The 22,501-nt window shown below is 33.7% G+C and overlaps 1 protein-coding gene across 1 annotated transcript; it reads right to left on the bottom strand.

Annotated features, from left to right (window-relative positions):
- Positions 1-732: 732 nt before the first annotated feature.
- LOC124935667 (vacuolar protein sorting-associated protein 2 homolog 1) lies at positions 733-3,991 on the bottom strand. Its single transcript, XM_047476083.1, has 5 exons — positions 3,846-3,991; positions 2,815-2,945; positions 2,256-2,360; positions 1,179-1,439; positions 733-1,094 (listed from the first exon to the last, which is right to left on the bottom strand). Exons 1-5 carry the CDS (start codon positions 3,880-3,882, stop codon positions 960-962), a joined length of 669 nt encoding a protein of 222 aa, XP_047332039.1. The 5' UTR covers positions 3,883-3,991; the 3' UTR covers positions 733-959.
- Between the last annotated feature and the right edge of the window lie 18,510 nt (positions 3,992-22,501).

The following is a 22,501-nucleotide window of genomic DNA, read 5'->3' as shown; positions in this document are numbered from 1 at the left end:
CTCATATGAGAGAAGTTGCGCGACTCTAAGTTCCATCGAATATCTCGTACTTTGGATAGTGTCACGCATTGAAAGATTTTGACGAATGATAAATGCATGGAAAATTGTGTATTATGGAGTGTCATTGTAGAATGTGTTATGAAGAGGAGGATTCAGCGCCTCAGTTACTATTACACTGTGATGGAGTGGTTGCGATTTGGAGTTTATTATGGAACATGACAAATATTCAGTGGGTTATACCGAAATTTATCGTTAACTGTTGGAAAATATGGATAAAGACGGTGAGCTCAATTGGTCTAAGTCATTGGGCTACTATCATGCTTATCTTCTAGTTGACCATTTGTCATGAAATAAATCGTAGAACATTCACTGATCATTGTCGACCGATACGTTTAATTCATAATTTTATTATTATGACAATCAGGGAGATTTAATTGGATAAACTAGTTTAAATAGTCGAGAAACACATTTATCTTCTCGAACCTCCGTGCTCATTAAAATTTATTATTTTTGTTATTAATTTTTTTAAAGTAATTGGTGAACATTTTTATGTTATGCTATTTTTTAATAATTTTTTCCAAATTTTTGTAAAGACTCTTTATTGATATCATTTTGCATTCTCAAGAACATTATATTTTTTTATTAAATCATTTTACATAATAATAAAGAATATATTTTTGATAGTAAAAGTTTTATAATTATGATCAAAATAATTTAGTTAACAAAACAAAGTAGGAACATAACCATGGAGGCATAATACAATATAGAAGCAATGTTTTTGAGTTGGGGAACAATGTTACAAGATTTGGCCCATCATAAGAAACTTGTATTCAATAAACAATGTGAGACAGATAGAGAGATAGATACACAACACATTAATCTTTATGTTAACCAACCCTATGTAATATTTATTAATACAATCTTGTTTCCTTTTAAATGGACCGTACGAGTTTACTTAATTACATTCTCCTCAAATTGTCTAACCTTGCCTGTAAATCACTGTCTATACCACCCCCGTCGTCTGTCGCTTCAGGTTGCGCAACTTTATTATTCGCAACTGGGGCGGATACAGCAGTAGCAGGTGCGTTCATGAGCTGCAAAACATATCAGAAACTAACTCATGTAAGCAAATGAACCAACAATAGTGTGATTTCATACTAAAATATTGAACATATAACCTCTGAATTTATATCAATTCCAATCTCATCTAGGACTTGACTGACTAGCTCCTCCGTTTCTTCTTCTTCCTCGTCTCCTTCCAGTGCATCGTCAATGGCATCCCCCATTACCTCAGAAGTCAGTTCCATTTTCTCATTTTGCATCTCGAATTCCTGCATTATTCTCTGTAGTTGTGGCAAATTCATTTGCCTGTTCATTTGGCACATCGCTTTTGTCACCCCTCTCATAGCTTCCCCCATGGCTTGCGTAGATTTCAACGTCTGATATATCATCAAGGAATATAAAGATTTTATCATGCAAATCAAATAAATCCTTTAAATCATTAGGATGTCTAAAAGTTTTTTTTTGCATATAAGCACAAACGCCGTGATCAAAGGAGAAAAGGATGACTCAATGGAGCGACACAAATTGGGTAACTTGGGGAAACAAGATAATTTAGAAGATTGGCCAGGTTACCGGTTAGGTTAGACTTGTTAATTGAGTATAACTATTATAAATATCAGTAATAGTAGAATATGAAATATACTATTTCTACTCTTGAGAGTATTTAAATCGAACCTTGAGTTCAAAATATGATTAGGCAAAAAAAACTTATTTTTGGTTTCTCTTATCCAAATTATCTAGGCTTCTTATCTCCAATATTGGAACCCATGTTTGCTACATATTTATTTTTCAGTTACAAATGAAGTAGAGGACTCCGAAAGAATAGAAGAACTACTGCCAATAGCCATGCTTAATAGACAATCAAATTAGAGAAAATTTTCAAATAATATACATTATACAAATGAGAAGGCTAGTTTAGCTAGGTGGTAGAGCGCCATGTTCATGTCCACAAGCTTGTTGGTTCCCTTTAACCATTTTTAAAAATAAAAAGCTACATTATACTAATGAGTCCAACAATTGCATACTCCGCTAGCATTTACACCCAGAGTTGAATTAAAAATTAGCGAAACAAAGAAAATTTTATGTACTCAAGGGCCCTCCTGTCAAAGCTCGGAATTATTGAATTTCATATAACCTTGTAGCATATAAAACATTGTAGAATGCGATACTAACAAAAGATGAAACAAAATTACCTGAATCCTAAGAGAAACACCTTGGAGCTGAGATTTTAACTTATAGAATTTCTCTATCTGATGCCTAGTTCGAATAAGGTCTTTTGCCATCACTTTTACAGCTCCCTGCAAAACAGTTTGTAGTTCACATTTACCTTCTGTCCATATACATATGAACACTGATTTGACTCATTGACAATATAAATCATGGAAAAATAAAGCAAAATTTGCCATCTTGTGAATATCCAACTTCATAACAGAGTATAGAATATGAAAACAGACAGCCACCTTTACGTTGAATCATGTTCATAAGAGTGACATTCCAAAAGCATACTAGAAATCTACCTCAGCTTCAAAAAACACTCATATGCTAAATCAAAAAACTTTGAAAAGTTATGGACTTCATCTAACATTCAACAATATAGTTTGTAAATAAATCCCAAATTTAAATGGGCTAGAGATATTTGGTTAAAATTAACTTTTCAGTCTTAGAATATTGTAGAATATTTACATATTGCAATGTGCATTCATAAATACAATATAAACTAGAAACATGTACTACTGGGAAAGAGATACATACCATCTGTCCTTGCTTTGCATTTTTCTTAATCTCGGCTATTAATTTCTTTTCTTGAGTTTGTAAGCCTTGCCTCTCTCTTTCTATTTCTCGAATAGATTTATCAAGCATCCTCTTATTCTCTCGAAACAGTTCTAAACCAAAAGCAGATATACAATGTCAGCTTATCTGGGACTAAACCCTCAATCTAAGCTGCCTTACATCTATAAGATATTGTGGACCATATAAAATGACAATTCCAATAGGTACTCCAACAATTGAAGACATTTGAGTCTACTACTGCTACATCACCAGAATATAATCTAAAACAGACATCAGCATACAAGACTATACTTCTTTCATTTATCAATGTAGGAGCAGCAACATTATGAGACATTTAAGTATGCGTTCAAATGTAACATTCATGGCATATTGTCTATTTCACATTTGTTATATGTGAACTGCAATATAACTCTCTTATTGTAATCAATGTACACTAAAATCTACGTTGCACTAATTGCAAACTCAATAATATTCTTAGAGATATCTATTTCCAGTTCAAAATTCCAAAGGGCTACAATCATACTTTGACACAATGATATCATGATATTCACCAGAAGGCAAGGAAATAAACATCACTGCATAAGATTATTCAGGCGTTTAGATTTTGTATTTACTGCAAATTCACTCTGTTTCCAACTACCAGGTAAGGTAAACCTTCAGTTGGTAAAGAAAAAAAACACCAGAAACATATCAATAGTCTACTGATCATCTTGATCAATTGCTGATAATTAAGAATAAACCCTAAACCAGCCATGGCCTAAAGACTTTCCTAATCTACTCCTAAAAGAAAAATGCATAGAAAATATTGGATTACCCGTAGTTCATCATGCTACAACTAAGACATAATTTGGAAGCTAATAATTCTTAATTACCCTATAATTAAATGATCAATATCTGTGTACGTATAATACATTGAATCCGTGAAAACAAAAGAAGACAAATACAGTAAAAACGGAAAGAAACATGAAATGAAGATAGATCCGTAATTCAACCTGCAGGTGTCTTCTTTTTACCGAACAAGAAACTCATTTTCGAATTTGATTTTGAAGATTTCTCTCCCTGTTAGGTCAAATCTTCTCCTCTAATCGGGTTAATTGGTCTGATTTAAGAATACTTGGCTTCTGATAATTGATCATCACCTAAACTCACAAATTGGTCTGATTTCTGAATACTATTGCAGTATTACGCGGCACGGTGGATATGCTTTTCAATCGACGGTCAAAATATTTATATGGATCGTAACACGGTACACGTGTAGGGACTAGGGAGCAGAAGTATAATTGGTTATCAACTAGACAAATTGTGTCTTACTTTTAACTAATAAAGTTCACTCTTTTTTTTTTTCTCATTTGTTTGAAAGCTTAGCTATCTTTTAATATTTATAAAAAAGATTAATTTTATTTGTTAACAAGGAAAAAAAAATCTCAAATTGATAAAAGGAGAGAAAGTAAAAATTTCTTCAAAATTTAGATAAAAAAGTTCGAAAATAAAGTCAAGACAAAGAAGAAGGAAGAACCCTTTAAGAGAAATGGATCAAAATTGAGCAAGAAAAAAGAAATACATTCCTTCTCTTAACAAACATTGCATGAGAAATTTGACCAAATGACCCTAAAAAGACTTTAAATGCGCTAGTGACCAGCGCATAATTTTAATTGCACTTGTGACAACTTTATAATTTTTTGACAAAAATACTCCATTCGCATAACACGATGGGGAGGATTGTCATGCGATGGGAAAATGTTCTTTATATAAATATTCAAATTTTTTCATTTTGTTATTTTTCCTCATCTCTCTTTTTTCTCTCTACTCCGTGTTCTCTATTAGACGGCGACGGCGACGGAACCCTAAACGAACACATCATAAAAATCGACGACGAAAACTAGTTATAATATCATGTGATTGGATCGATTTATGTTCTTATTTCCATTATATTTATCTTCAAACCCTAAACCATGAGGTTGTTCTTCTTGTTCATATAGATTGTTCATCTTGTCGATGATGATATTTGTAGATGATGCTTTGAATTAGTTTCGTTTCATGGAAGATTCATGTGATTCTCGCAAAGGATCGTCGCTTCTAGCGATGGGCCATCCCTTCTAGAGATGGGTCATCCCTTCTAGCAATGGGTCATCCCTTCTAGAGAAGGGTCAACCCTTTCTTGAAGAAAGGAATGACTTGATGGGGGATTTCTTTTTTTCTTTCTTATTTGATTTAAACATTTGTTTGTCGTGGATGCGCTTGTGTATTTTGTCTACTTGTTTCGTAACTATTGTCGTGGAGGGATCCTTAGAAACTTTGGGAAGTTAATGGTTATGGGGACTTTGGTTGTTACTGTCTTCCTGGCAGCGTATGGGCCATTTGTGTACCATGGACAAGTACTTGTTTCAATTTCTTTCATGATTATTACAAAATCCTTCATTTGACCATGCTCGAATGTGTGGACAATGCTAAACTTTATATTGAACTTCTTAGGAATTGAATTGTTTTGATTGACCCTGTTGTGTTTGACATATGTTTTTTCACATGTTTCGATTCTTACACATTTGATAGGAATGTGGACTTAGGTAATTAATTAACTTACTTAATAATAGTTGATAAAAAAACATGATTTAGGAAATGGGCTAAATCTCATACTTGATTTGTTGTTGTTGTGAATGATGGTTAGGATGATAATGTTGATGAACAAGCAAAAAATATTTATGGGTTTTGGAAAGTTTATTAAAACCCGTGAAGAAGAGTGAGGAAATTTTGGTAGAGCAGTGTGTGGAGAAGCACTAGTAAAAAAGTGGTCAAAACCGAGAGTGAAAACTCTCGGTTTTGACCCTATAACTTTTGGTATAGACCAAAATCCGAGAGTTAAGGTAACTATCGCCATCCCTCGGTATTGACTCCGTCGTTAAAAATAATTGTGCGTTTATCGAAAGATATCCTATAGTTCTCGGGTTTTCTTCAAATGAGAAAAACCGAGGGTTATTAGCTTAACCTTCGGTTTTTCCTTTTAAAGAAAAACCGAGAGTTATTGAATTAACCTTCGATTTTTCCCTTTGAAGAAAAACCGAGAGTTATTAGCTTAACCTTCGGTTTTTTACTTTAAAGAAAAACCGAGAGTTATTAGCTTAACCTTGGGTTTTCCCTTTAAAGAAAAACCGAGAGTTATTAGCTTAACCTTCGGTTTTTTCCTTTAAAGAAAACCGAGATTTATTAGCTTAACCTTCGGTTTTTCCCTTTAAAGAAAAACCGAAAGCTTCCATTTAACTTTCGGTTTTTCCCTACAAAATTTACAAAATAACCCTATTGTTTTGTGCTCAACCGAAACCTAAACCTGTTCAGCAAACCAATCAATTCATAAAACAAAATCATCATTACAAAATTCTCAAATCAATCATCCCAACAACATGTTTTACATTAAACCATTAAACATATTCAATCAATTCATATAGTCGAAACGTCTTAGAATTAGCTGGTGGGGGGAGGGGGTGGTTGATATTGCCGCATAAACATTTCAAAACTCTCTAATCTTGCATTCAATTCTAACATTTCCTTCTCCTGTTTTGCACTTTCCCTATCCATTCTTGAAATCAATTCTACCTTTTCCGCTTGTATTTGATTAATCGTTTGAGATTTTTCTTCATCCCTTTTCTTCAATTCCTCAAGTTCCATCGCCATTCTTTGATTCTCCTCAAACAATCGATCAGTGGCTCATTGAGAATTGTTAGAACTTCGTAGATCCTGACGAAAGTGTGTGGGTCGGACGCCTGATCCCATACCGAATACTCCCCCATGTTTTTGGCGTCCGAATACTCTCTCCGTCAACTCAAAGTCTGATATTTCTGGTTCGTTACTTAGAACTTCCTCCATCTCAACCTGCAAATTTGAAATAATTTGTCAATTATATAATAATTTATAAACTAGTTATAAGTAATTTATTTAAATTCAATTCACTTACAATTTTCTCTTGCACGCGTTCGTCCGGGACGGGAGTTGGGTTTTCTTTTGTCGGTTTTGGGGTACGGGTCCTCTTGAACACTTCAACGACAAATGGAGCCCGTCTCATTTCAATCGCCTGTTGAAAAAAAAATTATATAACTCATAACAATCTTTATATTAAGTTATTACAAATAATGTACTTACCAACTCTTCTTCAATTTGAGCAAACGGTCTACTTCCCGTATGATGCGGGAATTTCAGCTGCTTTCTGTTAGCTATATTTGTGCTACTATTTTTCTGAATTTCAAATAAAAAAATTAAAGTTAGAATAACTAATATCATATTTTATTTGAATTATGAAACGTACCTTAAATTTCTCCGTAAAGAAATGGTTGCGACACACAAACTCCCAATCATCTCGATCGTAGTCTGGTGGAGGATTGGCAAGTACCGCGGCCTCGTCTCCTTTATGGACGCGGATATATTCCTTGTGCAAATCCGAGCGCCATCTATCCCATATCTATTTGACGTGTCCCATTCCGGTCTTTCGAAAAGAATCAATAGGACCATTAGTAGCCTCGAACGGATCCTGAAAATAAAAACATTCAAATGTTTTAAAATAATTATTGAATGATTAATGTATAATTAATTAATCTTTACCTTCACAGCAGTCCAAATGTAATCCAATTGGTCAGCACTTAATGCCTTCCACTTCAAAAGACGGTGCGAGACGGCTGAGGGATCCCGCACAACCGACCCCACATGTCTAGACCACCTTGTTCTTCCAACGTCAACACCGCCCGGCCTCCCATCTACCTCTCTAAAAGTTAGAGGAATCCTTGTCCCCGCTGGTCTCTTAGATAACGCAATATTCTTGTTTTTCCCCCGTCTCTTGCGAGCACAAGATTCTTCAAAATTATCAAATTCATAATCAGATATGTGAATCAATTCAAACTATAACTAATTGTAAACAAGTTACTTGTCGATGATGGGTCGGGAGTGGATCCATGCTCCTCCTCTTCATCCTCGTCCTGAGGCTCCTCGTGACCTTAGTCGTCAGCCTCATCGTCATCATCCCCCATATCAGCAAACGTACTCTCTACAAACTCTTCTGCCTCACCAGCATCAACATCCTCGTCTGCTGGGGGAGCAGTAGCTATCGGGACTACAACAATAGGTGGTGGATCTCTAGTAGACGATTCTCGGAGCCTTAAGTTTTCTGATTGTGCAATGAGGTTCTGGTACGGCTTAGAGAGTTTGCTGGGTGTTTTCCTCATACTCCACCAAGGTTCTTTACTACCTTTAGACATTCTTAATGCATACCATTAATAAATGAGCGAATAATTGAAATAAAGTAGTAATAAGAAATAATATAAAGTAAAAAACATATAATCTACCTAATTAATTAATCTGATCTATATATTTGTAAATCGCGGTTTTATTTTTGTCACAATCTTCCAACCGGGTCGGGCTGACATATCAAGGGCGTAGAATACTTGTTTTGCTTGACTCGCCAATATATACGGGTCTTGACTTTGGGTTTTTAAAATTCGGTTTACATTTATATACTTACGAAGCCATATTTATCCACTTTCACTCCTAGTTCCCCCGAGTGTGTATCAAACCACTTACACTTGAATAAAACGACTCGTTTGTGAGAAAAGTATTGCACTTCGATTATATCTGTTAAAACTCCGTAGTATGACATAGTTTCAGACCCATTGAACCCTTCAACAACCACCTCACTATTTTGAGTTGTCAAACCTTCTTCGTGTTTTTCTGTACAGAATTTGTATCCGTTTACTTTACACCAAACATACATAGACGAGTACATACTTGGACCTTCTTCTAAGATCTTGAGGTCTCTTGATATGTCGTTAAATTCGGTTAATTGAGCAACCTATACATACATATACCCGACATGTAGTTAAAATAAATATAAAGAGTTAGAATATATGGTTTATAATTAACTCACTCTATGCTTGAAATATGCGGCAAACGTTTCTCCACGAGACTCGTTGTTATTGCAATACTGCATGTAATCTCTGTAAATAGATCGAATATTAAATAACATACTCTTTAATGCTAATTAATAACAGTAACATATAATCTTACATGTAAAAAGGTTCTGCTTCGGGGCAATTTTTCAAAATGTATGAATGAGCTGTCACTCGATCGATATAATCCAAGTTGTATATTTTTCCGTTAGATAGGTCTTCCAACGATGAAAATATAGAAATGCCCGAGATTTCAGTTTGTGCATTTTTCTTGCTCTTCTTCCTCCATATACCTGGCACATAAACTAATACTCTCATTTACAAGATAGCTCTCGCTTATAAAGGCTTCTAGGTGGTTATTATTCCGCAAGTATCTTTTCATTGTACCCATGTAATGTTCAAACGGATACATCCATCGATACTGAACAGGTCCCCCAAGCAAAGCCTCAAATGACAAGTGAACCGGGAGATGCATCATGATGTCGAAGATTGACGGCGGAAAAATCATTTCAAATTTGCAAAGTGTCAATATAATATCCATGTACAATTGTTCGAGGTCCGCTTGAATCAACTCTTTGAAACACAACAACCGAAAGAACCGAGACAAATTTACTAACGCATCATACACATTATCTGGAAGTAATCCACGGGTTGCTAAAGGAATAAGATATTCTAACAAAATGTGACAATCATGACTCTTTAATCCCGAAATCTTTTTCTCTTCCAAATTTACACAACCACTGATATTTGAGCAAAAACCATCAGGCAACTTGAGATCTTTCAAGAATTTCGAAAAACATTTTTTATTATCGGATGTCAAAGTGAAAGGCGCTTCTGGATAATGAACCACTCCTTCATCATTTATAGGATGTAACCATGATTTTATGCCTAATAGTTCTAAGTCTTTACGCGCTTTAGGACCATCCTTCATCTTCTCTTTCACATTCATTATTGTTCCCAACACGCTATCACAAATATTTTTCTCAATAAGCATCACATCCAAATTATGTCTCAATAATAATAATTCCCAATAAGGCAAACGGAAGAAAATGCTCAATTTGTTCCAATTGTCTCCCCGCGTTTCATGATATATCTTGGTTTTCTTGCTTAGATCCGTACTAAGAATTATGTCTTCTAGGTCTCGTGCTTGCTCGTAACTTTCTTGACCCGTTAACAATCTAAGGGGCTCTCCATAATCAGTTCGACCATGAAACGACTCTTTATCCCTTCTGTATTTTTGCTTTGGTGGAAGGAAGCGTCTATGACCCATGTAACATTGTTTGGAACCATGAACCAATCGAAGAGATACCGTGTCGTTGTTACAATAAGGACAAGCAAATTTACCTTTCGTACTCTAGCCTGATAAATTCTTGTATGCGGGAAAGTCGTTAATGGTCCACAACAACGTCGCTCGCATGTTAAAGTATTGCGAGGTGTGTGCATCAAACGTTCTCACACCAGTTTGCCACAGTTCAGTCAACTCGTCGATCAATGACTGGAGAAATATGTCAATTGCATCTCCCGGACTCTTTGGACCCGGAATTAACATAGATAAAATAAAATTGCTAGAATCCATGCAAGTAGTGGGTGACACATTATAAGGAACGAGAATAACCGGCCAAACACTATATGACTTTTTTCCATTTGCAAATGGTTGAAACCCATCGCTTGATAAACCTAGTCTTACGTTTCGAGATTCAGACGCAAAATCTTTATAATTTTCATCGAACGTTTTCCAGGTTAAGGAATCAGCGGGATGTCTCAACGTATCACTATGAACTCTTCCTTCTTTATGCCATCTCATCATTGGAGCCGTTTTTGAGGACATGTATAGTCTTTGCAGTCTTGGTATTAGAGGGAAATATCTCAACACCTTCTTTGGAATGAATTTCCCATTTTGCTTCTCTCGAACTGTCCCACTTGTTTGGTCGACTTTCCATCTTAAAAGACCACAAACTCTACAAGAATCTTCATTTTTGTCGTCCTTCCAAAATAGCATACAGTTGTTCTTACATGCGTCTACTTGTCATACTTAAGTCCGATATCAGTAATGAATTTTTTACTTTCGTAGTAGGAGTTTGGCAATTGAGCGTCAATCGGTAATATGTAGTCTTTAAGTAGACGCAACAACATATCGAACGAAGAATTTGTCCATTGACAGACATTCTTTATGTGAAGTAGTTTCAATAGTGCCGATGATTTCGTTATTCGAGCACCTTCATACAATGGCCGTTTGGAATCATCAAACAATTTATAAAATCTCTGCGCATCTTCGACTGGTTCATGGTTGTTCGGGACATCATTAACGTTGGAGAACATATCGTTTATGAAATTGTGCATATAACGTTCTTCATTGACCTCTTCGTTAACTGTATTATTCGTCTCCGTTCTCGGATCGTTGAATTCTGGCACGACATCCTCTGACTAATCATCATCATCATCGTAGTCATCGGCATCTTCATCGACATCGTCATTAACCACTTGAGTAGTACGTCTTTTTTCTCCATGACAATACCAGTACTCATAATGCACATTTATTCCATAAATGATGAAGTGAGTCTTCACTTCGTCTATTTCCATAAACGACGCGTTCAAGCATTTTACGCAAGGACATTTCACTGTTTGTCGGGATGTACTCCTAACAACAAACTCGAGGAATTTGTCAACACCTTCCTCGTAATCTGGATGATCTCGACGTAAGGTCATCCAGCTTTTATCGGGTACTTCCATCTTTCTAATAAAATGGAAAACAACCCACATTATTATTTACTTAACTTTGTCTAAATTAATTAGGATTACATAATTATAACATAATCTCTACATATCCAACCAAAATTCCACTTAATCTCTACATATCCAACCAAAATTCCACCGTAAATCTAGCATACATATAATCTAACATTATTTCATTCTTACACATTTCAAAGCAATCAATTCTAATCCAACATAATTTTATTCATGCACAATTCATTCCATATAACAATTCTAACCTAAAATGAAATCTAATTCAAACTCAATCTAATTCAACATTTCAAACATAATCTAACATAAATCAACCCAAACATAAATCAAACTTAAATCTCACATTAAAATCTAACATAAATCAACCCTAAACATAAATCAAACTTAAATCTAACATAAATCTAACATTAAATCTAACATAAATCTAACATTAAATCTAACATTAAATTACTAACCTAACCATATAATAAAACAACAATAACTAACCTTGCACAAAAAGAGCAACGAAGAAGAAGAGCGGGCGGTGTACGTAGATCGAACAATAATAAACTAAATCCAAATAATACCAATTTCAATCCAAATCAATTCTAAATTCAATCCAATTCATACAAATTTCAATCCAATTCAATTCTAAATTTAATCCAATTCATACAAATTCCAACTAAATCCAATTCATACAAATTTCAATCCAATTCAATTCTAAATTTAATCCAATTCATACAAATTTCAATCCAATTCAATTCTAAATTCAATCCAATTAAATTCTAACCTAAATCAATTCAATTCAAAATCAAAATCAAACCTAAATAAATTCAATTCCATATCAAACATAAATCAATTCAATTCAATTCAAAATCAAACCTAAATCAATTCAATTCAAATCAAAATCAAACCTAAATCAATTCATTTCAAAATGAAACCTAAATCAATTCATTTCAAAATCTAATTACCTAAATCAATTGAATTTGAAATCAAACCTAAATCAATCCAATTCAAACAAAATCTAACCCAAATCAAACAAAATATAATCCAAATCAAATAGAAACTAAATTAATCCAACAATTTATATAAACAAACCCTAACAAAATTCAAAAAATAAATAAAACTTACCTTCACTGTGCAGCGGCGGAGCGACGGAGAAGTGTGCGGCGGCAGGTGGAGGTTGCAGATGGAGTCGTCCGGCAAGTGTAGTGGTTGGCTGTAGCTTGAATCCCAGGCGAGATCCGCGGCGGGAGGATGAACAAGCAGCGACAGGATGAACCAGCAGCGTCGTCGATGGAGGGTTCCGTCGAGGGGGTCTTCAATAGGATGTCGGCGTCGTCGGTTCGTGTCGTTGCCGGCGTGGTCGGATCGGGGAAGAGAGCGGCAGCGGAAAGAAAGAGGGATCGGGGGAAGAGAGCCGCGGCGGAAAGAAAGAGGGATCGGGGAGAGAGAAGGGATTGGGGAAAGAAGAGGAAGAGGGTTTTTAATTTATAATAGGTTAAAACCGAAAGTTTTCAAATAACTTTCGGTTTTTGATCAATGTAAAAACCGAAGGTTTTATTAAAACTTTCGGTTTTATCAATGTAAAACCCGAAGGTTGTACTAAAACTTTCGGTTTTGATTTTCATATTTCCGAGAGATGTAAAATAAACTCTTGGTTTTGATAACTATTTCCGAAAGTTATATAATAAACTTTCGGTTTTACAATTTGACAAAATTTTAAATTCATTTGTTTATCACTTTCTAATAACCTTGAACAACATCAATTTAACTCATTTGATATCCTTAAAACATTTCCCAATCCATATGATCAAGCATTACACAAATACATAAGATAATCAAACATAAACATTCAAATACACTTCTCTATATAATCAAACACAATCATAAACATTTTAACATTAAACACAATATTAATTTTTAAAATACAACACACAATTGATATATTAGTTAGGAGTCTATATGTGGAAGGTAAAAAACACTTTAATTTAAAAAAAATGAGAAGTGATATTTCCGAAAGTTTTATCATTACTTTCGGAAATAGCTATCAAAACCGAAAGTTTTAGATAAAACTCTCGGTCTTGACATTTTTGGGAAAGGGTAAAACCGAAAGTTATATTATTAACTTTCGGTTTTTGATGGTTATTTCCGAAAGTTTATTATATAACTTTCGGAATTATCACTTGACCAATTGTTAAATTCATTTGTTTATCACTTTCTAATAACCTTGAACAACATTAATTTAACACATTTGATATCCTTAAAATATTGCATAATCCATATGATCAAACATTACACACATTCATAAGATAATCAAACATAAATATTCAAATACACTTCTCTATAATAATCAAACACAATCATAAACACTTTTACATTAAACACAATATTAATTTTTAAAATACAACATACAATAGATTATATTAGTTAGGACTTAAGATTATTTGGTTAAAAACAAAATAATTTAGGAGTTAAGATTTTTTTAATCTAGGGTCAAAACCGAAGGTTTTCAAATAAACCTTCGGTTTTTACCCTCCTCTTACTTAGAAAATTTTCATATTTTTTTAATATAGGGTCAAAACCGAAGGTTATTTGAAAACCTTCGGTTTTTACCCTCCCCATACTTAGAAAATTTTCAGATTTTTTTAATCTAGGGTCAAAACCGAAGGTTTTCAAATAAACCTTCGGTTTTTACCCTCCCCATACTTAGAAAATTTTCAGATTTTTTTAATCTAGGGTCAAAACCGAAGGTTTTCAAAAAAACCTTCGGTTTTTACCCTCCCCATACTTAGAAAATTTTCAGATTTTTTTAATCTAGGGTCAAAACCGAAGGTTTTCAAATAAACCTTCGGTTTTACCCTTAGATATTTTTTAGATTTTTTTTAAACGAGGGTCAAAACCGAAGGTTTACAAATAAACCTTCGGTTTTGGCCATGCTGTTTTTTTTTTAAAAGATGAAAAGTAAACAAATATAACATATAATTAATTTACCACATATTAAAACCAAACCAAACCAAACCAAACATAATACTAATAATTCATTGTTAGATAAAATTAGACTGGTTCATATAAACCTAACTTAAATAAATCTTCCATTCAGGAACAAGGAACCGGACCGGACAAACAAAAGAACCGGCTAAAGAAAACTAGCCGGTCAAGTCATTAAACCGACCAGGAACACTTGGAATATAACCGCACAAAGAAAGGATCGGCCAAAGCTTAAAACCGGAAACATCAGACAGCCGACCAGCCACAAGGCAAAGGAATAACCGGAAGAAGTTCGGTTACATCACCCGTACCGGAAGCCATCCGGTTAAGTCGAATGACCGACCAGTACAAGAAGACAATTCGGGTATCTGTTGAGAATGATACCAAAGGAACAGACTGAACACTTTCATATCCATACAAGTCTGAGGAAAGTCTGCAGGCTGCAGAAGACAGTCCTACAGGATCTTTCCACTTCGGGATAAGTCAGAAAGGAGATCTTCCAAGTACAGACAACTACCTAACAGACAGTGTCTACATTGAGTAAAAGACAAACCTAGCAGGCTTGTCTTACACACCGGAAGAACAGACTGCCAGGTCTGAGGTTGACCGTCAGGTCTGAAAAGATGACCGCAGGCTCTGAATCACTGAACCTCTGCACCCCTGCTCAGTCAATCAGATTCAAGGTAGTAAAATATGACCGTTGACATATTTCACCTATAAAAGGGGCAGTTGAAGAAGAGTAAATGCGACAGACAAGTGAGATACAGTGGGACAAGTGAGAAACTCTAAGAGCATTTAATCTACAAGTGAAAACAGTGCGTTCTATATCTAAGAGAAAGCCTGAGTGCTAGTGTGTGTAGCTTACAATTCCGGTACAAATTGTAAGAGTGTTATCGAGCAGGAAATAAGTCTCGATCGGATTGTATTTGTATTCCTTAGTGAATATCCTTCTCGCAGTTTCGAGAGGAAGGGGTGACGTAGGAGTTTTATCTCCGAACATCCATAAAATCGCCTTTGTCATTTACTTTCTGCCGGTTTCATTATCTAACCGATCCGTATCGCTATAACCGACTTAACTTTATCTAAGCCGAATCACCAGGTTACCGAAACCGACCCACCATTCTCTTTAACTTTCATCATTCGAAGCCGGTTCTGCCTATCATACAAGTGTGCTGCTTCAACCTGAAAGCAAACCTCTTCCGCACTTGAACCTAGTTCAAGGGTTTGTGACAGGTTGTGTAGTATTGAAACCCCGGTGTTAATCTCTAACCGGATTAACCATCACCCTTCGAGTGAGAACCGCTAACCGGTCCAACCCCGGTCCTCCAGCGGCTACCTAGATCCTAACATTCATGAATATTAAAACAAAACACATAAAAATATTGTCATCGTTCGTACGGAAAAACTAATAAAAACATAATAAATCTAGAAATTAATTAATTATTAGATGGGGTGGAAGGAGGGGGTGGTTGATTCAGTCGACTCCTCAACAACACAAGTTCCTGTTCGAGATTCTCTAATCTCTGGGCCATTTCGGCCCTGTCCGCTTTAATTTCACTAAGCAAACGACCTATTTCCGCATCCCTTAATCGGATTTGTTCCATTTCCAGCGTCATATGTCTTACCTCTTCCTCACGTGCCGCAATTTCTGATTGTGCTATCAGATTCTGGTAACACGGATGCAGTTTCTCCGGTGTACGCCGAAGTCTCTTCCATGTCGAATCACCCATATCCTAAATTCATTTCAGATATATGTATATATATAAATTAATCAAACAAAATAACGAAAACTAGCATAAATCTAGATATATAATATAAACTTAAGAAATCTAAATCTCATAATAAACAAAACAAAAAAAACCAAATGAAACAAATTACCTGAACGAGAGAGGAGAAGAACCGGCTTGGAGGAGGCAGGCGGCTGCGGCGCGGAAGAGAGAGAAAGGAGAGATGAGTGGAATGAAAAAGAGAAGGGTTAGGGTTTGTATTTATAGAGGTTGATGCCGAAGGTTTTCATATAACTTTCGGTTTTGATATTAGTCAAAACCGAAAGTTTATTAAAAAACCTTCGGAAATAACCATTACCAAATTTAGAATTTTTTTTAATTGAGCAAAACCGAAGGTTCTTTGTAAAACATTCGGAAATGAAATTTTCTAAAAAGGCAAAACCGAAGGTTCTTTGAATAACCTTCGCAATTAAAAAACCAAGGGAAACCGAAGGTTTGTACAAAAACCTTCGCAATTAAAAAACCAAGGGATTTCAAAACCGAATGTTTTTACAAAAACCTTCGCAATTAACCCACAACCAACACTTAGAATTTTTTTGGGGTTTTTTGGGAAGGTAAAAACCGAAAGTTCTTTGTAGAACTTTCGGTAATAATTAATAAACCCGAAGGTTTTACACACCACTCGGAATCTATTTTTAATCCCGAAGGATTTATCCCTCTCGGGAGTATTTAGGAGAGTTTTACAAAACCTTCGGGGAAAACCGTCGGTAAAGGTCATTTTTTTACTAGTGAAGATTCATGATGAAGCGATTGATAACAATCACCACCACCATGTTCACGATGATCATGATCATGGACATGGTGGTTTTATGGATGCATATGGACTTGTTCATGGATGGGGAAGTTGAAATCCATTAGATTATTGAAGGAAGGTTGTCAAATTGGTAGGTTAGGGTGCGTCATATTTGATGCTACAAGAAGAAGGCAATGACATCGACACTGTTTGCGTTTCTTGTTTGCAAATCTAATCTTATTTTTGCCAAAAGACTAACCAAGTATTTATTTGTCTTCAGTTTTACTTGTAATCTCATGTGTTGTTTTCTTTGTATAACTAGCATTGTTTGTTTGTCACGTCTATTTTAAGGATGTTCTGCACATTTTTATGTTTGTTTAATTAAAGAAAAAAAATCAATGTTCGTACACGCTTCTTCGCTTTCTTTTTCTTCTACAACACGATAAATTTTAATGTCATTAATAATCATCAGATGCACAACAGACTATTTTTCATACACTGTATTCTCTAAACAAGGTAAGTTAAATGTTCAATAAGATTTTACAATTATTGACATTGATATGGCTGACTTGGATCAGTGTGGAGTTAATTTGTTCAATTTATGCAATCAAATTAAGTTCTAAACCACTTCATAAAACAAATTTGTACACTATATGAATTATTTATCCAATAAGAGAAATCAAGATGTCCAAAAGAGAGAAAACACATTATATTCTTACTAATAAATAACAATTGACAATTACTTATTCAATCGCTACAGTAATTGAAACATGAAATGGGAAATTACTTATTCAATCCAAAATTGCATTCATATTCTTATAGAAAAATACACAGACGCAGCCACGAAAAACAAATGTTTAAAACAAAGAAAAACAGAAAAAAGAAATCCCCTCATCAAGTCATTCCCTTCTTCATGAAAGGGATGACTCATCGCGAGAAGGAACGATCCTTCGTAAAAATCACATGAATCTTCCCTAAAATGAAACCGATTCAGAGCATCATATACAAATATCATTATCGATAAGATGAACAACCAATATGAACAAGATGAACAATAAGAACAACCTCATGGTTTAGGGTTTGAAGATGAACATAATGGAAATAAGAACATAAATCGATCCAATCACATAATATTAGAACGGGTTTTCGTCGTCCATCTGTATGATGTGTTCGCTTAGGGTACCGCCGCCGTCGCGCCGTCTAAAAGAGAACGCAAAGTAGAGAGAGAAAGGAAAATAATGAAATGAAAAAATTTAACTATTTCTATAAACAACTTTTTCCTATCTTGTGAAGATCCTTACCATCGCGTTACACAAATAAGATATTTTCGTCAAAAAATATAAAGTGATCACCAGCGCAATTAAAATTATGTGTTGTCACCAACTCATTCAAGAGTATTTTTAGGTCATTTGTCAAATTTCCCTTGAAAGGAGGCATCCTTTCATTTGGAGAAACAGAAAATTAATTAATTGGGTTGAGAGAGAAAACCCATAAGATCATATCTGCAAACATTTTATTTTGGATTAATTAGCTTATAATAATAATAATAATAATTAGATTTATTGTTAATCTATTTTTTTTCAATTTTCTAATTAAAGAGAATTATCGAACATGACACCATAACTTTTTTTTTTTTTGTCTCTTAAATCAATTTTTTTCAACCGAACCAATACCAATCGGTTAATTAACCGGTTTATGAAATTAATCGACGACTGGTTGAACAAGCCTAGTTATGGTGCCCATATTTTCAAAATTCTTTTTCCTTTTGGTTGAATAAGATGTTAAAAAAAATAATGAAATAGTGTTTATTTTCCTTATCGTAAAATAAAATTTTCTTAGGATGATGGTGGTGGTAGAATTAATAAGAATAAAACTAAGTATTGAATAAAGATAAAATATAAATATATGGAAATTAGGATTATATATTATATTGCTCAAAACTCACTACTTCATGAATATGCTAGTTCAACAATTAGCCTATCAACTAATACTTATTATTTTTTTAGCATACAAACATGGGATATGGGATAACTATATATGATTCAAGCGGTGATTCTCGGAGGAGGAAAATGTCCGCAAAAACATAGGCAACACTTCCCGGGTGATGGTGGGGGTGCACAACAAACACAATTTGGACATGTAGGTATTTTTAAGACTGCAGACATTGAAAAGAAAATATTAAGAATAATCTTGGCATTTTAATTGTAAAAGATTAAGATAGATATACCTTATAAGAAATATCTTATAACAAAAAAAGTGGTATATAACTTACTTTCTTGACCCAATCTAGTCGAGTGAGTCTTCTCAACCATTGGAGAGAATACTAGTCCTAAGAAGAGAAAAGTAACAAATAAATAAGATTTCATGGTGTTACAAACAAGTTAAGATGAAAATTGTGTGTTATTGAATAACCGCCTTAAAACAACTCTTTATAGTCTTAATTTGGATGACCAATTATTAATTAATTAGTTGTATTTCTTTAGTATATATTTTGGTAATCTAGTTTCTTCAGATTTAGTAATATCTTTAGATTTTGTGAATATGAAGAAATTAAATTACCAAAATATATACTAAAACTTTTTTAGAAGGCATGAGTTATCTAAAATTAGATTAATACATGCATGAGTTATCCAAAATATTTTTATAAGGCTATCATATTTTTATACATATATATATTGGTTGTCTTACACTAATAATAAAATATTATTATAATAATAATATAAGTGAAGGAGGCATGTCGTACATGCGTGTGCTGTTTTAAAATTGACATTCGTTTATATGCATGTTAAAATGTGAAATGACTCTCTTATTTATTCAGTTTATCTTTCTTTTTCCTAATTCAATTCATCTATACAAAAAATGGCAAAAATTTATTTGTCTGAACTCTAAAGATTATAAGTATTCCATTATTATGAGTTGTTACATGAGAATATTAAGCACATTAATTGACCAAATTCATAAAATGATAATATAGTTCGTTATCTTATAAAAGGGGTACTTCTTCTCTTAAGTCTGGTTCGTTTCAGGTTATTTAAATAACCTAAAGGGAGAAAATAATGATTATGAGTGATAATTTTAAAAAAATGATGATGTTTTTATCGGTAAAAAGACCTAAAAAGTATTTATATATATAAATAAAATAAATAATAATTTAAAATAGATGGTATTTTAGTATTTTGGTTAATGAATTAATTGATTTGATGGATGAGAGAGAAAGTGATGTGTTAATTGATTTGGTTGAGTTATTTGAAAAACCTGAATAAGAACAAGTCCTTAATGAGAATTTTTAAACAAGTTTACATCCCATGACCTAAAATTATTTTCACCTAACCAAGAAGCAAATCAGTATTAAAAAAATACAAAATTTTATATAGACTACTGTTATATATTATATATTACTTGATAAAAAATATTAAAAAGAAAAAGGAAACATAAGATCACAAATAGAAGGTTAAATATATATTTTATTGCTGAAAATCAATAGTCCAATTGATTGTATTGGATACATTTGTATCTATATGGTTATTGTTATGACATTATCTCTCATTCGTTAAAAAAACTGTGGAATTGGTTGAAGTGCTAATAGTTCTTTTTAAGTTAAAATATTATCTGAGACCATGATCTTTATTTTCTCTCTTGATTTTTTTTATAATTTATTTTTTAATGTCATGTTTTATTTTGTTTGTTTTGAATTGTTCTAACTTTATAATATTTTATGCATTATTTAAAAATATACAGAAGAATTTATAACAAACTTAATTTGTATTTTCTTGTATGAAGAGACTAAGTTTGAGATAAAAATGAAGTCATGGATCTCCTCTTCTAATCTAGCGGCAATAAGAGATGAATACTAACTCTAAACTCCTAGGTCCAGCTCGTTCGACGACAAGTTCTGCGTCTGATTAAATGTTTAAGTGTGTTTGCGGGTTACATACTTAATCTGTTGTCCTATTTTAATTGGATCATGTACAATTTTTCACAGTACATAAATGGTTTTGGACCTATCGACAAATATGGTTTTAGTCACCCTAGGGCACGACACGATTGGCATAGACGACACGATTTTTTTCTGTGCCATAATTCATCAAATCGGTCCCGAAATCACCATTAATAAGCGTTACGGCACGAGCGACACGATAGGTACAGGTGGCACGACACGATCGGCACAGGCGACGATGTATTGTCTTACGTCGTTCATTAAGTGTTGCTAGTCTAGGGTTTCTTGTGTATTTATAAGTGCCATTGGAATTTTCCCTTGATTGTGGTTTATCTGTGATCATCTCTTAGGGTTTCTACAATTACTCTATTCTATTACTCTATTTCTGTCATTATGGGGAAGGGAAAGAACAAAAGTAATAAATCAAAAGAAGTTAGAGAGTTTATGCTAGAAGGAATTAAGGAAACAATAATAAAAGAAATTGAAAAATTATTGAAGAAGTTTGCAAAGAACAGTATGATAACAACACAAATAACAATCTACTCCAACTGCTACTGAAAAATTCTTGTAGAAAATAATACAAGAAAACAAGGAGATAGTAAATGAGTTTGAAAGATACGCTATAATGAAAAAGCTAATATGTTTGGGCTTAGGAATCAGATTACAAAACTCCTTATGCATGCCAAAAGGGGAGAAATTGTCATTAATAAGGACAAAGCACAACAAATTACAATTCAACTCAACATCCACTATCTTCAAGACTAAAATCTGCTGAAAAAAGAAGAATATGAAGAAATTGTTCAATGGTTAGTTGCTACAATGAAGGATTGATGAAGACTCCCAAATCTAAGTTATTTACTATTAGGAGCAACTCTACATGGAAAACTAATGAAGTTTGGAAGAAGAACAATGCAAAAAAGTCAGAAGATCATGCCTATAAAGGGAGAATTTACTTGGGCAATACACAGACAAAAGTAGATGTCCTAAATTCTCCATTTGAATTTAAATTGCCTATTAAAGTAGAGTAAATTTTTATAAAGGATTGGGAAAATGTAGTTGTGGGAAACTATATAGGGAAAAAAATAGTATCCTTCCCAATTACTAAAGAGGCATTGTTGAAGCAATGAGAAGGAAAATAGTTGGCGAAGATTTCAGCAAATGTCCATAATTTATATTTACTTAAATTCAAGAAGGGATCTAATTTGGAGGAAATTATAGGAAATGGACATACATATATAGGATCCAACCGTATGAAGTTAGAAAAATGGTCTAAAGACTTGAACCTATTGAGTAAACCAAAAGAAACTGCACAAATATGGTTCAAGCTCTCTAGAATATACCTACACATATGTACAATTCTGAAACCCTTAGTCATTTTGTAGGTTTATTATGTAGACAATTATAAATGGACTCAATTATTGAAGGAGGAGAGCACATATCATTTTATAGAATTAACATTGAGGTCCATCCTAGAAGCACACACTACCGAAAAATATGACAATAGTAGACATAAAAGAAAAACCTAATGTCATGGAAATCTATTATAAGTGAATGT

The sequence above is a fragment of the Impatiens glandulifera genome, chromosome 4 (assembly GCF_907164915.1).
Source record: "Impatiens glandulifera chromosome 4, dImpGla2.1, whole genome shotgun sequence".
NCBI classification, from domain to species: domain Eukaryota; kingdom Viridiplantae; phylum Streptophyta; class Magnoliopsida; order Ericales; family Balsaminaceae; genus Impatiens; species Impatiens glandulifera.
This window is presented reverse-complemented; position numbering and strand designations above follow the sequence as displayed.

Excerpts from the sequence above, each read along its gene's own strand:
- LOC124935667 (XM_047476083.1), bottom strand. The coding sequence starts at position 3,882 with ATGAGTTTCTTGTTCGGTAAAAAGAAGACACCTGCAG. Across the intron at positions 2,946-3,845 it reads TAAAAAGAAGACACCTGCAG|AACTGTTTCGAGAGAATAAG; the intron begins GTTGAATTACGG and ends CTTTTGGTTTAG. Across the intron at positions 1,095-1,178 it reads GAATTGATATAAATTCAGAG|CTCATGAACGCACCTGCTAC; the intron begins GTTATATGTTCA and ends TATGTTTTGCAG.